A 16,917-nucleotide genomic window follows, 5' to 3' on the forward strand; every position below is an offset into this window, starting at 1 on the left:
CAGGATTGATCAAACAGGGACAGACAGCTCTGAGGAAGAGGAGCAGGAGTATACTTACCGTTATGACCTCTGGAGCAGAATTCCATGTTACAGACTTGCAAATCTTCCACAGCCGCAACCTTCCATTCCAGAGCGAGCTCCTCGGCAACTTGAGCCAGTTGACGCAAATCAGAATTTCCAAAATCAGCTAAAGCTGCGCGCAACAGCCAGAGAATTCTGTCCTCAGGACAGACAAGAAGCTGAGGTGGAAACAAACAATGAGGCTACTGAGAGTGGACCAGGGCTGGTTGACACAGAAGTGGATCAAAGAGATGAAATGGACGGTGGAAACATCAGAGAAGGTGATCATGTGAGAAGGTCACAGAGGAGAGCGATACCAACAACAAAGTTCACATACGATGTCCTTGGACATCCCTCATATCACCATTGGAATGCAAGTGTGAACCCCTTCTTACTTAGCCAACCCCTGTCAGGGACGCACAGTGTCCCACCGCCTCCTTATTCGATTCATCCCCACCCATATTACCCCAACTGCTACACTGTCATTCACTACATGCCGACACAAAGAACAGTAGCAAATGTCAGGAGCCATTTTTTTTTTTTTTTAAGTGGGGGAGAGTGTAGAGGGTCACAAAAATAAAAGAAAAAAAACAGACACCCCAATTTTATTTTGTTTGAAGATCAGTTATTTTTCATCCACAATAATCTCAGTAAACACTGCAATTCCACATCCAGCCGCTAGGAGGCGCTTGGTGCTGGTGGTATGGAGTAGAGCAGGCCGCAGAGGAAGAAGTTGGAGTTACATCAGCTCAACGTGCATGTTCTGTATTCTTCTCCGCCACAGGTCAGTATAAAGTTCATTGAAATGAATATAAATTATGTTATCAATGGCTGAAAATGTTGTTTATTGAGGAGATCACATACGGTTGAAGTCGAGGTGATCTATAAAGAGATTTGTGAGGGAAAGCAGCAGAGAAGTGTCTGCTAACCTATGCTAATGCTAGCGGAGCTGGAAAACGTGGCGTTGCATGTGTAATCTGAAAAGAAACGGCTGAGATTATCAAATGTTATTTACTTTACATCTTTGGGAAACTGTTCTTACACTATGATTTTGCTAATGTGAACGGTGTGGTGGATACCAGGTTAGAAATATCATCGTGGAGATGAGAGTAAAGATGAGAGAAATATTATGTTGAAGGCACCATTAGGGGGAAATGCATTGTCTGGTCAGCTTGTTTAAACTGTGTTATATGTGATAATCAACATGTAGGGAATAAATAGGCAAAGTTCATAGTAGTTGATTTAAGTGAATTGATTTGTGTATATAAGAGAAACAAGTTCATGATTTTTGTTATATTGATAAAATGATTCTTCTTCAGATATGTTGAGTTATTGAGATGTGACAAATTCAGATTGTTAAAAGGATGTGATGATCAATATAACAGAAATGGGATTGAAGATGATGTCTTGATCGATTCGACATCTGATTTCTGTGAAGAATAAACCTTCCTATATGGAGTTACATCAGCTCAACGTGCGTGTTCTGTCTTCTTCTCCGCCACAGCACGTTGGGACGACTATCTATACTGCTGCCTTCTGAACACATTGTCAGACGGGTAACACAAATATAATTGTGTATTAAATTAGATATTAAACTCTGGGATACCCCAATTAGAACATCATATTGACTTTTTTTATAACCAGTGATGCAAATTCCTGTTCAGCTCGATTAGCACAGATGATTTCACTACCAGCCTCCAGTTCCTCTGTCAGCAGTCCTCCTACACACACACACACACACACACACACACACACACACACACACAAGCAGACTGGGAGAAGATTTAATTGTTTAGATTGAAACATAAGGCGAGGAGGGAAAACATGGATTCCTGCTTCACTTTAATGTCCTGCCAATACATTTGGCTGATAAAAGCTGGACTTAGTGGAGATTTCAGGCAGATTGCATGAACTCAGTTTCCTCTTTTCACTCTTCCTAAATTCATATGTTACAAACCTGTAGTTTCTCCCTTTCCCTTTAACGTCAGTGTCCCCTTTGTTCAAAGATTACAAATTGGGATATCATTATCAAAGAAAACACAAAAGCATACGCTATATTCCCTGGCGTTGAGGAAAAACAGTCACTTATTAGAACCATGTGAGCTTTAAATAAAAGATATGATTCTGAGCAAAATAATCTAAGCTTGCTCCTCCACTCCTCTATCATGTGTATATCTATACTTGCTCATGTAGAAATGTTTTGTTTTTTTCTATATCTACTATAAATGAAACTGAACTTTAATAAACTCATCAGATCGGAAATGAAACCCTGGAAGTTAGCCCACAATGTGGCATTCCTGAGGAAGCGGTCATGTCAGGGTGTGTGTCGGCGAACACGAGCAGCTGCCAGTTTTCACATGCTCCTTTAAATCTGAGGATGTTTTAATGGTTTCTAAAGGTCTGTAAGCCATCCACGATGATTCCTTGACAGCGGGGCTTGTTGAGCAGCGCGGTGACATATGGCCGAGGCCGTGTTTGTGTTGGGAAACGGGTGGACATGATCGGCCCTTTGAGTTGGAATCCAAGAGCAACATGGGCCTGAATCACATCCTGCCAAGGCCTCATCCAGGCAGCGCCGGTTCGTTTAGAAAGCTGGACCGGATGAAGGAGCACAGCGTAATCACAGCCTCATCAAGAGGCCGAAACACTCCGTGCAGCCGGATTGTCAAACACACGGCCTGCGGGACAGAGGCGGCCTGCGAGATGCCCGCCGTAAAAGTCACTGCGAGTTGACTATTGTGATTTATCCACTGTTTTCTATTGTTTTAGTTAAATTAGACACAACACAACACAGAACAATTACCAGCTGCTCTGAATTTAACAGTGTTTTCATATGTTGTGGGGTGAGAGTAATAAATAACGCCTACCCTCCTCAGCAATCCTAGGCCGCTTCAAGGACCTCTGATTTCAGTTGTTAATGTGATCTTTTAGGCATTCACACACTTTCCACAGAAAGTTGTTCTCTCTCAAGGTAGTGACAGCAGACCTACAGTAAGTCAATCTTTTCTTGCGGCGTTTCTTTCTGAAGTTCTCTTCACACACATCACTGTGTCCAAACTTATATAGTAAGATACTGTAAAGGTCAGCGTCATGTCTTTTGTTTTGATCCGATTGCTCATTCTTCATCTTCCTACGTGACAGTGAGAGGCAGCAGGCCAGCGTACCCGGGCCGGCCGCCGCTCCCTCCCAGCCACCACATCCATCCTGTCAGAGCCTCCGTGACTCAGCGTTTCAGAGGCACGGGAGTGTGGGAGGTTTTTTTCTCCTGCGGTCGGCTGCCTACGTGAAACGCATCCTCCATCGCCAAAAAAGTACAGCAACCCACTTTCTGCTCAAACTCCTAATGACAGGCGGAAACCGAGAAACACTCCGAGGTGGGATGTGTTTGGAACGAACGCGCAGCAGACAAACCCAAAAATCCAAATCCATCATCTCCAGGCTTCAGTCAAACTGTTACCCGCTCCACGGGAAAGATGGAATTAATTTGAAGGTGTCAGTCATATGAAGTTGAGTGATTGCGGCTCTCTGCAGCCAGGACATAATCGTTCCGAGAAACGCGGCCTTCGTGGAGACTGTTTAATGGCTTTGTTGTCAGTCTCAGGAATGCTATTATTAAACGCAGCTTAAAATAGGACCTGCTATTCTCCCTCATGACGAATGGATTCAAGAAGCCTTTGATTTAAACGATGTTTGAAAAGCAGAAGTTTTATTAGCTCCAGTTTCACCTCACAAAAAAACTTGTTTTATGACGGTTTTAAGGATTATCTCGTGATTTTACAGCCACTCTGAACAAATATCAGCCAGTTAAACACATCCCAGCAGGGTGCAGCATCTCTTTGTTGCTCAGAAATACAGCAAGCCAGAACAGGAAGAACTTTCCCAATAGATAAATGAAAGATGACTCCTAATTTGAGAGTGAATTTCACATTTCAGTGTGACATTCCTCAAAGAGAGGTCGCCTATTAATATAATAAACACAAACATAACAGAATGAGTTTTTCTTGACAACATTCAAAGTTAAAGTGAAGGACTCCAGAATACAGACAGACTACAGATGTGTGTGTGTGTGTGTGTGAGAGAGAGAGAGAGAGTATTTTTAGCTTCTTTAAATGAATGTTTGTGTTTACTCTCAAAACCACTTCCATGCTTTCATTAAAAAGACCAAACAGCCATCTGCAATTAAAGAAGAGAAATAATGAGAAACACCAGACTGGAGATGCAATTAGAGGAGCGATTCCTGAAAGTGAGAATGAAAATATGCTCCTCATTTATCTTACGCTGAGAAACATCTAACTGAGTGTTGTTTATGATGTGATGCCAAAAGCATGGAAACACGATCAGAAGGTGGAGAGTCAACACAAAACCTGAAGACGTCAGCAGTTCGCCACAGGGAAAACACACCGGGACGAACCCCCAGTGCACGATGAGAACATGCAAACAGGAAGCGCTACTCGGGCAGCAGCTTCTTGTAAGATCTGCTCAGAAAAGTTTGCATTGAGCTAACAAAACTGAACCCTGAAGGACAAGTACAGATATTGTACAAGAAAGAAGACTGACACAGCTGATCAACTCACACACACAGTCTGACATGACTATTAACACACAGTTTGTAATCAGAAACTAAATTAGCTTCCGCATAGTCACGTAAAGCTGAATGTTTTAGCCTGGCAGTGATGACAGGATGAAGAGTTGGATGAGTGGAATGAGGATGGAGAGCTGAGCGTCTGATCAGTGACCACTTTACAGCAGGTGCTGATAGAAATTATGCCTGGCTGGATTATTTCCTGCTCAACACACACTGCAAGATAAAAACAGTTGAAATTTGGGGTTTCGTTTCTGTATTATCAGTTACCTGAACAGAGATGAAGCAGACGTGAAAGGATTTTTATCATTCAGACTTCATGATGAATACTTATGATAAACTTTTATGATGGTGATTAATCATAAAATCACGTGATAAAGCACGTTTATTATAACGCTTCACAAACTTTAGCATACAGTAGCTGTTTGTTGTTCTTTTCCTGGACCACGATGTGTCTCATCGTACCACCATGTGGGACAGAGTGGTACTGCAAATCTACTATCTTACATCTTAACATTTATTTATGTTTTGCAGAAAACACTCTAAGAAGTGCATGATCAGAATTTCTTTAATGCATGAAAAATTTGACTAAATTGGACATCAACACTTCATACTATCCCACTGACAAACTATTAATTTCAATCAACTGACAGAATCCCTATAAAAACATTTATTAGTGATGCATAATATTAAGTTCACATGAGATCATGTGTCTGAATATTGCGATCCAATAGGATCTGCAACAAATACAAAGATAACAGTGTCCTTTCTCTTGTCACTTGTTTTCACACCAGCTGCTGTATTTTCATTTTCATTTTATTTTTCTGTCACATGCACGTTTCTGGCAGCAGAGGTGCATCTAGTTGACTTTTTTATGCTTCTGACTTCGGCGATGTGGAAACCCCTTATGAATTAATTGAAGGACATTAACTAATTGAAATTTTCTGAAAGGATAATTGCACAACTTTTATGAACTGACCCAAAAGCCGTTACTCCTAGAAAATTTAATCTTTACAGTAAATTTGAGCAAATGTGCTTCAAATACTGGGGTGTCTGATTGCAGCTGAAACATATACATTCATAAAACCAGAGCTATTTCTGTCTTTCCTCTCTGATGTGGGCAACTCTTCCTTGTTCCTGTGTTGGTGGTTCGATTCCTGATCCCATCTGGCCAGATGTTGAAGGATCCTTGACCAGGTGTCCTCTGGAAAGTCTGAGAATTTTCCCGGGGAGGCTGAACAGCTGGCGCCACTTTGTAGCGTGGAAAGTGATTTTGATGGTTTTTCATGCGTTTGAGGTGGAGATAAGTTACTTTTAGGTGTCAGTGAGTGTGTGCGTGTGTGCGTGTGTGTGTGCTTTTATTCAGCAGTGATGGGCTCTCTGGTGACACCTTGTTGAGTGAAATCAATGAAAGACATTGAGGGTAAGCAGTTGATGTCTGTTTTATTGGCCTAAGATTGTCTGGACATAATGCAACGTCTCCAGTGCGTAACGATGTTCATCGTACATTTATTCGTGACATGTGCAGCACAGAGTATAAATGTGTTTACTGAATCAAAAGAGACGTGGAGTCATACGAAAAAAGGCGATTTCGTCTTCTTCTTCTTTTTTTTTTTACAATGGGACATTTTGAACATCTTTTCACATGTTTCTTTTAGAGCGTGACGTCGATTCCAAAAATATGCCCGTTGACATAAATGGAGGACAGTAAAGGAACAGAAGTGTGATCAGTGTTCTCATGTAGCCTCACTCAGTTCTCCTCTCACCCTGGCACTTCCATGTTTGATTACCAAAGCGATTGTTTTCTCAGCTATAATACAATGCATACAGGAATTTTTTTTTCTTGTTTTTTTTCTTCGTTTTTTTTTTTTTTTTTACATTGAAACATCAGGTACATCTGCCATGTTCAAATATCTGACCCCATTAACAAAATATGTATAATAACAATACCAAATTTTACCAACAATAAAAGCATTTGTTATAATAGCCAGAAAGTCCCATCTCCTGCGATGCTCGATAGAGACCAAAAGAAAGAGTGTGCGTCATTGTACAACAGTTTATATACACAGTGATGAAAAAATACAGACATAACACGAGTGCTTCGGAAACACAAAGTTCATCTGTGAGAGTCATTGAGGCTATGATTGATAAATTAGACACTTCTTTTCTCGTGTGTTGATTGGCTGGTGCGATGCTGCCTCCTGGTGGCCCACAGCGCACGCTGCAGGCCTCTCTGAACGTTTCCATCCTGTTTCCGAAAAACAGGGACCACTGGTTCTCTCTCCAGTCCTATTGCACAATGTTATCTTCCAGCGACGGAGACATATACGTTTCAATTTGAAAAAGTCAGTGTTGCTCCCTCCCCCCGGCCCCCCCCGCACCACCGTTGGCAAAAAGGTTCAAACTACTGTACAGTGTCACATTTTTAAATAAATACTCTCCATTAACAAAATGTTGATGAGTATATTAAGCATTTATAAAACTGAAAAACATCTCGTCGACCTCAAAAGGAACCACGTTAATTCAGCACCAACGTCTGGTGGCAGCTTTGGCTGAAAAAGTAAACAAACGCAAACAAACGCCCAACAAAAATATCAAACGTAGCAATCCAACACCAGCAGGTATTAAATATTTGTATTAAAATGAGCTTTCAAATCCCAAACCCGCTTTGTTTTTTCTTTTCTCTCCTTTTTTTTTTTTGTTGTTTTTTTTTGTTTTCATTTGACAGGGCCCAGAAGCTATACATATATAGAGACACTTTATTTACGTGGATATTCCTTTTAAAAAAACACAAACATTTTCTGTCATTTTGATAAATAAAAATAGAAAAAAAACCACAGAGATCTCTGGCTCTCCTCAGTGTCTGCTGCGGGAGTCCGGCCTCTCCTCCTGTCATAATTTCCCCAAGTGAAACAGAACTTGGCAAATAATGGAAACCACTCCTGCGTTGAGCACCGAAGAAATGGAGATGTCTAATAATCTGCTTTCGTAAAGCACGAACTCTGTCTTGTTCTCCTCCACTTTCGCCATCGCTAACAGGCCTTTGGCCGCCCGGCACATCATGTTTATGCTGGGGGGGTCCATCGGGGGGTGCCCCATGTGCAGCAGGCTGTGAGGGTTCTGCTGGTATTGCGCCATGCTGACGCCGTCCTCCAGGAAGCCCACCAAATTACCCACGCTGCCCTTCTGCATGGCGATGGCGCGCGCCGCCGTGGGGTCTCCTTGCGCCAGGTGGGCGAGCACGGCCACCGCCATCTCCCGGTACACCTGCGCCTTCCTCTGGCCCACGTAGCGCACCAGCACCGCGAAGAGCTTCTCCTGCCGGGAGAAGGGCGGCGTGGCCAGCAGCAGGTCCACGTTGCCCTCCTGGATGCTCAGCTTGCAGAGGCACTCCAGCACCAGCTTCTGGGGCGACAGCGGCGAGTGCGGCGCCGCCGACGGGAAGGGGTCCTGCGCCTCGGCCGAGGGGCAAACCATCCAGTGGAGGAGGCCGTCCAGGATGGGGAGGCAGATCGTGTCGGAGTAGGTGGAGAGGTCCAGCTGGCCGGCGATGTTGGCGAGCGTGACCATGGCGTTCTCCCTGAGCAGACCCAGACACTCCCACCACCACTCCTCCCGGCCGGACGACAGCCCGCGCTCCTGCTGCTCGTCCCTCTGGTAGCTGGGGGGGCGGCGGTTCCGCTCCGGGTGCAGGTGGTGCAGCAGGAGCAGCCGGCCCAGGAGCAGGACCAGGGCGGGGTGGCGCGACATGTCCAGGTCGTTCCCGGGGATGAAGGACAGACTCCGCACGATGTTGGAGACGCACAGGCAGCGCTTGGACAGCGAGTCCTGCCAGGAGGAGGCGGTGGAGAGCGGCGCCTCGTCCAGGCAGCGCGGCTCGTCCTCCAGCAGCGTGATGTGGTCCCGCTCCCCGTCCGAATGCACCCTGAAGGGGTACGACGGCAGGGAGCGCGCCGGGTGGGAGTAGGACAGGGCGTCCACCCGGGCGCACAGGACGTCGTCGATGGTCGCAGTGATATGTTTGAGCAGCTCTTTCTTCTCGGAGTCCGTCCCGCCCTCCTCTTTGTCCTGGACGCCCGGCTTCTCCTCCACCCTGGCGGGCGGCTCGCTCCGAGGTTCGAAGTGCATCTGGATGTGTGCGGTGGAGTCGCCTCCGCCCGCCTGCCAGTGCAGCAGCCCACTGCTGAACTGCGTGACGTAACCCAGGCGCTCGGTCACGTCTTCCGGCCGGTCCTCCTTGTGAACTATCTTGATGGGGAGCTTATCATATTTGCTGGCTTGTTGAGGTTTAGGTTCCGACTCTGCCGCGGGCCGGTCAGCGGACTCCTCCTTTTCCTCCGGCCCCTTTTCACTCTCCTCCTCCTTCTTTCCTTCCTTTACTCCGTCCACATCCTCCTTTTTCACGTTCGTGTCTGACTCTTTCCTCTCGCCGCTCATATCGGCGGGTTCTGCGGGGGCCGGCGGAGTTTCCTCTGGGACACTTCCTGCCTGCTCCACTGGAGTCTCTGCTGCTGCTGAAGATGAAGACGAAGAAGAGGAGGAGGAGACAGATGAGGAAGAGGAGGAAGAGGAGGAGGAGGAGGAGGAGGAGGAGGACTCGGGGTCGGGCTGCACTGCTGAGCCGGTCTCCCGCTCTGCAGCTGGTCCCTCCTTCTGGACACAATCAGGACCCGGGAGGCTTTTTGGATTCACGGTTCCCACTTCAAACTCTTCCAAGATGCCAAAGATTTCAATCAGGCAACGGCGGAAGTACTCCACAATGAGCTCCAGGAACCCGGGCAGCTGGTCAGACAAAGAAAGATAAAGATATCTGATACTGTTGTCCCGAATTCACCCTGGATAACACAAATACATCAGGCGTGTGTGTTTCAGTGCAATCATGGGAGGAGTGTGTACAACACATAAAGTGATTACTGCATCTCAAAATGCATGCAGTGTTCAATATCGGGTCAGTTTATACCACGTTTGAAAGGTGGACTTTGATCTTTTTTTCTTCAAACACTAATCTTTCTTAACCACCATCCAATACAAGCCAGTGAACATGGGAGTGACGGTGTGCAGCAGAACGGACGCCAGTGCATGCAAATCCTTAAATCTGAATACTCCTGTTTGCACTCGTGCTGCTATTCTGAGGAATTCGCCTGCAAAACACATGCAAACTCAAGCACGGATGTATTTGCCTCATAATCTCAGTACACCGGGCCAAGTATGGATGGACTGGATCTCTAGAGACCGTCGTCAGTGATCAACAGACGTCACGCCGGTTTTACCTGGGAGAGGTTGAAGGAGCCCACGGTGCTGTCGTCGTACAGCAGGATGTTGATGGTGTCCAGAGCCCACGTGCTCTCCGCCAGCAGGCCTGACTTCAGAGACATCATCACGCGCCAGGCCTCAGGCGTTCCTGGGAAAAAAAGCAGCAAGATTTTATTTTTGAACAGAAAAACAAAAAAAAAAAAAAACCTGGAGATCAGACTTTGTCCCGGACATAAAAGGGACTTTAAACAGTGTCGATCAGCGCAGTTCTTTTCATAAAATTTACCTCATGTGGTGCTAACTCTACCTGTAATTTGGCTCTGACTGCGCAGCCAAAACTGAGCCAACATGCTGAAAATGTTCTGTACCACGATTCTGTTGCGATTAGAAGATAAAAACCGTGATTTCCCGGCTGACAGGGACTCGGTCTTACCACTGTCCTTTGAGGTGAGCTTGCGTCGCGGCTTCAGGAGGGGCAGGGTTGCCTCCACTGACCCTGGCGGATAGTTGAGGTCCCTCCTCAGGTTGGGGGGGAACTGCCCGATGGGGCCGCCGCCCTGCGATCCCATCATGCCCATCCCGGGCTTAGGCATCTTCATTTGGGACATAAACGCCGCTTTGCTGGGGGACATTCTGGAGTCCATGGAGCGCTGGAACGCCCCCGGGCTGGGAGCCCTGGGCAGGTGGTTGGCCATGGACGGGGAGTTGGAATACGACGACGGCTGGCGCGAGGACAAAGGGGGCATCCCCCCCGACGAAGACATGTAGGGGGACTGGCGGTGCCACTGCTCCTGCCCAGGCCGCCCGTCCAGGTCGTCCCTGCCGATGGCGCCGTACGGCGGCATCTGCGAGGGCGGCCCCTGCCTGCCGGAATACGGGTAGCCCAGCTCCGTTCTGGACGGCCACATGTTGGGACCGTCGGCGGCGTGATTGGGCGTGGGACCCCCACCCATCATGCCATGCTGACTCTGTCCGGAGGGGGCCATCCTGTCGCGGGGGTACGGGTAGGGGAACTGTCCCTGCAGCGGCCGGTGGTCGGGACCTGAGTACCCGCCGCCGTAGTGGTTGTACATGTCTGGCTGCTGGTTGGTGTACTGCATGGCGTACATGTCACTCTCGTGTCTCTTGGGTGGGGGGCCGTACATTCCATCCATCGGTCGCTTATAACCCTGAAAAAAAAAGTAAGATATGTTATTATTATTATTATTATTATTATTATTATAACAAATATCTGATGACTGAGGCTCATTTATTTATCATGGCAGCCATTTATATTTTTTTTTTTACAATGTTCAAAGTTTTTTATAATTGAAGGAGATCTGTCAGAGATTAATCTACAGCACTTTAATGTCTCCAGTAGAGACTAACAGTGTCGACTCTGACCTGCTGCTGTGGGTACATCCCCGAGGGATGCATCCCGTACGGCATGCTGGGATACTGCTGACCGTAGCCGTCGTGTCTGAAACGGAGGAAACAAGAGGTGAAGATCCCACATGCGCACACACACTCACAAACACGCAAACACACACAGATACACTGACCTCTGCTGTGAAGGGTATCTGCTGGGAGAATACATGCTGCCCTCGCTGTTGGAAGGTCCCATGTTGTTCTGACTCCCGGGGGGGCCCATCGTCCCCTCCATGCCCATCACGTGATCCGGTCTGAGGAGGAAAAAGAATTCATCTTCTTTGCTGTCTTCCTTTTATTCTAACAACGAAATGAAAGTGTACTTCCAGCTTCATCACCGTCTCTGGGTGCTTCCTGTGCTCACCTCCTGTCATAAGCTGGACCGTATGGATACTGCGACCTTTGGCTCATGCTCAGGGCGGAGGGGGGCCGACCATACATGTCCTGCATGCCCCCTCCGGGCATCTGGCTGGGCATATATGGATCTGCTCCTGCCACTGAGGACAAAGGTTAGAAAGACGACATTATAGGTTAAGTTGTTAGAAGATAAAAACAACTGTTGCAGAATCTAAAAACTACAAACTGATGATGTGGGGTTTTTAAAAGACATCCTAAAGTGATCCTCTGAGTGCAGTAACTGTACATGCTGCTTGCCAGCAGGTGGCAGCATCCCTCCACGAATATTCTCTGCCTCCCCTGATTAGAGCTATTGTTCTGAGGCTGGGAGTGTTGTTATGCAGCTAACATCCACCATATTATTCATTCAGGCTCCATTCTCCTCAGCCTTCAGAGGAGCCGCCATTCTTTCTAAAACTCCTGTTTGTTCTGAAAACCTGAACCACACGAGTTGGTCAAAACAGGTGCTTCTCAGCGGGGTGGAGAGGATGAAAGGTTGAAAACGAGGAGGATGAAAAGGATGAACAAAGTTAGGATGAGACGAGGGCTAAGCTACAAGAACATCAGACGGGCTGGTGTGTTTTTCCCGTAAAGGGATGTGTGGTGTAGCAAACAGTTCTCATCTCCTTTCATAGCTCTGACGGTGGAGCGCGCACACGCACACATACACACACACACACACACACAAACACACACATCTGTCCTGATCTGAGATGACACGGTGACTAGACAATCAATTAGACCAGCGAGACAGATAAAAGACAAAGGCTTTGGGATACAAGAAGCCGATTTCACAAAGAGCCATGTGGGTTTCTGGAAAGTTGGAGGATGAAGTTTCAAATCCAAATGTTTTATTTTCAATGCTTCATGCCAGTTTGTTAAAGATTTTCGTAGCAACACAATAAAAACAACAATCAGGGTTTTCGCTTGGAGAGGGGTCGGACTGTGCGCTTCACTCACTCTTCCTCATCCCGGCGAAGGGGTCCTTGGCGTCGTACTGCATCCTCATCATCATGTCCGGCATGCTGAGGCCCTGCTGGTAGGGGGCGGAGGGGGGCAGCGTGGGCGCCCGCTTCTGGAAGGCCGGGTCGCTCACCTCAGAGAAGGGGTCCTGTATGCTCACACTGCTCCTGCAGGACAAACACACAAACAAACAAACAAACAAGCACACACCTTGTATTAAACATACAGGAGGACATGACTCACAGCAGACCTGGTCACTGTGATGCCCCGGATGTGGCCCTGCAGTTATTGGTCATTATTTCATTACTGGTTGGATTTAGCATCTTGGTTAGCAGAGCTAGAAACTGTTAAAAATGGAATGATTGTATCAAAATTAAGTAATTAGTGGTGGAATATATTCACTAATAGATTTTCAGAAAGGCCAGTGGCAGTAGTGGAAAAGCATGAATGATACTGAACCAGATCTTGTTGAAGCAGCAGCAACCGTGCTCCGGCAGGAGTCTGGGTGTGTGTGGGGTACCTGTTGGGGGGCAGCGGGGTGACCTGCCCCAGAGGGGTGGTGGCGGGTGTGGGGGGCTTCAGGTCGCCTCCTGCTTCCGCCGTGGAGCTGCTGCCGGAGGACTGCGGCGTCTGTGGGCCCTGCAGGGAGCCGCCGGAGTTCGCTGGAAGAAGACAGAAGCACCGCTGAACCTCACAGCGGGAATCGTTACACATTCAGACCGCCGGGCCAACACCCCCACCCACCGCCGCTTCAGATCGGATCTCCGGGCAGGTTTGAGTCGAAGCAGCCAAAGCGGGATTTCACTCCAGTGAGGTGCTGCGTTAGGGAGATAAGTTTGGGCTTAAGGCCAAAGCACTCACAGTGATGCCCCTACCTGGGAACTGAGCCCGAGCAAACAGCCTTGACACCAGGATGAGCGGAACAGGAGGGGGAGGGGGCGGGACGCAGCGGCCACTTAAACAGAATACGGTTCACTCGGTGTCTGATTTGTGTAGGTCGAGCTCCGCCGGGTTTTACAAACTGCAGCAATCAGCAAATGACTACAGCAGTCGCTGAGAATCAAAGTAATTAGCTACTTGGAAAAGTAACGTTTGCATTGTCTGTCTCGGTGACGCCACACAGCTGAGTATTATTGTAGTATTTCTGCGGTGCATCTGAGCTGTGAGCAGTGTGTGGGCCAGTTTATTGACTGATTCACTGATTAAGGTCAGAGGAGGTTACATCTGTTAGCTGAAAACAGTGGAAATGTCTTGTTTTGGTCTGTTTGACTTTATTAGCCATTAATAAAAGTTTAGTGTTATGAATTGCAGACACTTCACTCTCACCGGAGGAGCACGCTCTCTGCAGACCTCACAGGTCTGAATGACGAATTAACAATAAGACGCAGCAACTAAACAGCTGAGATAAACCTGAAAAATAAAATCTGATGTGAAAATTGGACTCTTTCCATGAAAAAGTTCAGGCTCAGTAAACAGTGGAGAGAAAGCAGCTTCACAACAGTTTTCAAGCAGACGTCATTGCCTGAACAGCGCTGTTCGTGTTAACAGTCATCAATTATGAGCGCATTAACCGACTATAACCTGCGAGTGAAGAGTGAATTCTCCAAACACGGCCACCAGAACAGAACTGTCTGATGACGGCAAGCAAACATCACTTCAAATGAGCGGAGAGCTCCGGATCTCCGGATAGATCTTCTCACAAAGGGCCTGGAAACGGGGTTAAAACTGGGTTAGTGTGCTCTGTTGTTATGACACCACATTTCTGTGAATTCATCTGGCGATGATTCGTCCTCACAAAGAACCCCCGACCAGATGAAACCGGGGGGTTCAAAGCCTCAGACGCAGCTTTAATGGAAAATGTGGCCCGTTCCTGCTAGAAGATGACAAAGACGGAGCGAGAGAGCGGGAGAATACGAAACTATCCTAATGAGCATTTAGCGTCAGAAGCTTTTCTCCAGAAGAGCCGTAGTGGCCTTTTCCTGCACCGCACGCTTCAACAGAGGGAAAAAAAAAAAAAAAAAAATAGAACCCCGAAAGACTTAAGCTTTAAAAATTCATGCAAATTGTGAATTATTCAATGATACCCCCTGCCTCTACATCATAGGAGAAGGAGAGGGGCGTAAGGGAGCGAGATGGTTATCCCATGGTGATGAGCGGAGGTAGGCGAGGGGGCGGCGGAGGGTCAGCGAGCGTCGGGGGCTCTTCGCTTCCCGGGATGTCCCCGCGCCCCGACTGAGAACGCCACGCGCTCACGTGCAGCAGCGGCGCAAACAACGGCGGGGTGAGCCGAGGTTAAGAGGCATGCCATTCCTCAAGAGCGAGCAGGCGGGCAGACAGATACGTAATACCGAGGAGGAGGAGGAGGAGGAGGAGGAGGGGGGGGGGGGCTTGAACTTGACTGGCCTTTGCTCCACATTTAGAAGGAGGGAAGGAAAAAAGATGACAGTGAAGGCGATGAGGGGGGAAAAAGTGTGAGCGAGGAAAAGCATGTGGCTGACGTTTGATGTGTGTGTGCGCGCGCGTGTGTGTGTGTCAGCGGGTGACATAATCCAGAGGGGTGGTAGTGGTTAAGGGGGGAGGAGGGAGGAGAGAGAGAGTGGGGGGAGAGAAAAAAAAAAAAGTCAGCCAGCCGAGCCAGTTTTGTGAATGAAAGGTGACGGCGAGGTCGAGTTTGTTTACGTTCTACATTCTAGTCCTCATTAATCACCCCACACACACACACACACACACACGCGCGCATGCACGCGCACACACACACACGGCTCCCTGCTTGTCAGTCTATATATAGGCTGGCATGGTGTCAGTGGGGCAGTCGGGAGCGAGCAGAGGTGGAGAGCTCGCCACTCGGCTGCGGCTCAACGGGAACCGGGGCCGAGTCTCTGCAGCTCACCAACCCAGACGACCGACTTCACCTCATGACGGAGTTTAAACCAGATCTGTTCACATCTACAGAAGTCCTTCATCCGGACCATTCAAGGTCATATCGCAGTTTTCCCAGCATGCACTGTTCTATGTGGTGATTTAAAAGACGAGGTTCTGTTATGAACTGGTGAATAATTTAATAAAGAGCTAGGATTCCCAAAGTGAGGGTTGCGGCCCACTGCTTTGCCCTCAGTTTTCTGAAATTTCAGAGACACAAAACTGCAATAAACTTACAGAAAGTTTTCAATATTAAAATTGTGTAATTCTGTGTGGAATGTCGACACATTATGTAAAGATGGATATTTTTAATAAAAAAGTGATAAAACAGCGGTAATACTTTTGTTCTTGAAGTTGGTTTCCCACTGGGATGCATGTTGTGAACATCTGACTTGTGAGTTTGTCGGTGTTCTCTCTCGCTATTTCACTACAGGCTGAAATCTGACCATCAACTTGCCGTAAAAAGGCAACTTCACCCGCACAAATAGCTGCAAAAAACCCTCCAAAAAAATCATGTGGTGATTAATTAACAGTATGTACGTACTGATCGTGAAGACACACACACAACACATCAAAATGTTAGGGAACATTCATTTTTGATTTCAGTGTAAAAAGTGCAGCGCGGTAACCAAATGCCTGAATGAATTTGATCTGAGCTTCTCTTTAACAATCTGTGGGACACGGCGAACCACAAAGAATGCAAAATGAATCCCTCGTTGAAAGTTTCACAGTCAAAAAAGCTTAAAAAAATACATACATGTGAGGTTCATCTGTGACTCTAAATCGCTCGAAGGTGTGTGTGAGTGTGTGTTTTAATTTTATTTAACCTTATGGACAGTAGCTGGGTTCACATCCGCGGTGCTGAAGCCAGCTGATGATTAAAGAAGGAAATTTTAATAAAATTGAGGCGTTTCCATCTCCTTCCGCTGAATGATGAATAATAGAGTGTTATGATTGAGAGGGAACATGAATTTATTCCAATGTGTTTATGTTCGTGATCGGGTCGCGTGCACTTTTTCCTATGTGTGTATGCTAATGGAGGCAGATGCCTTTTTTTTTTTTTTTTTTTTTTTTTTCCCCACCCACCAGGAAAAAGCAATCTGCAGGTGAAGTGCTCCGCTGGTCTATTTAAAAGCAGAGGTCACTTTTCTCATCTCCGCCGCAAATTAAAGACGTGATCCTTCATCGCTCCGACTCCGTCTCCCTCCTGATCTGATCCCAACGTCATAATCCGGCGGGGAGGCACGTGGAGCCAACAGGTAACGCGCCCGACACAAAGCGGCCTTTTGTGTTGCGGCGCTGCGCCCAAACAATATTACTTAACCCTCTAAGGGGCC

The 16,917-nt window shown here is 47.3% G+C and overlaps 1 protein-coding gene across 1 annotated transcript in view; it reads right to left on the reverse strand.

Moving 5' to 3' along the window:
• Nucleotides 1-6,882: 6,882 nt before the first annotated feature.
• Nucleotides 6,883-16,917, reverse strand: part of arid1b (AT-rich interactive domain 1B) — a 203,333-nt gene continuing 193,298 nt past the window's right edge. Inside the window, 8 exon segments of the mRNA XM_030117633.1 lie at nt 6,883-9,424; nt 9,913-10,043; nt 10,329-11,064; nt 11,279-11,354; nt 11,437-11,556; nt 11,667-11,799; nt 12,659-12,828; nt 13,182-13,323. Of these exon segments, the coding sequence (XP_029973493.1) occupies nt 7,535-9,424; nt 9,913-10,043; nt 10,329-11,064; nt 11,279-11,354; nt 11,437-11,556; nt 11,667-11,799; nt 12,659-12,828; nt 13,182-13,323 (3,398 nt within the window). The 3' untranslated portion in view covers nt 6,883-7,534.

Source organism: Salarias fasciatus, chromosome 19 (genome assembly GCF_902148845.1).
Source record: "Salarias fasciatus chromosome 19, fSalaFa1.1, whole genome shotgun sequence".
In the NCBI taxonomy this organism is placed as follows: domain Eukaryota; kingdom Metazoa; phylum Chordata; class Actinopteri; order Blenniiformes; family Blenniidae; genus Salarias; species Salarias fasciatus.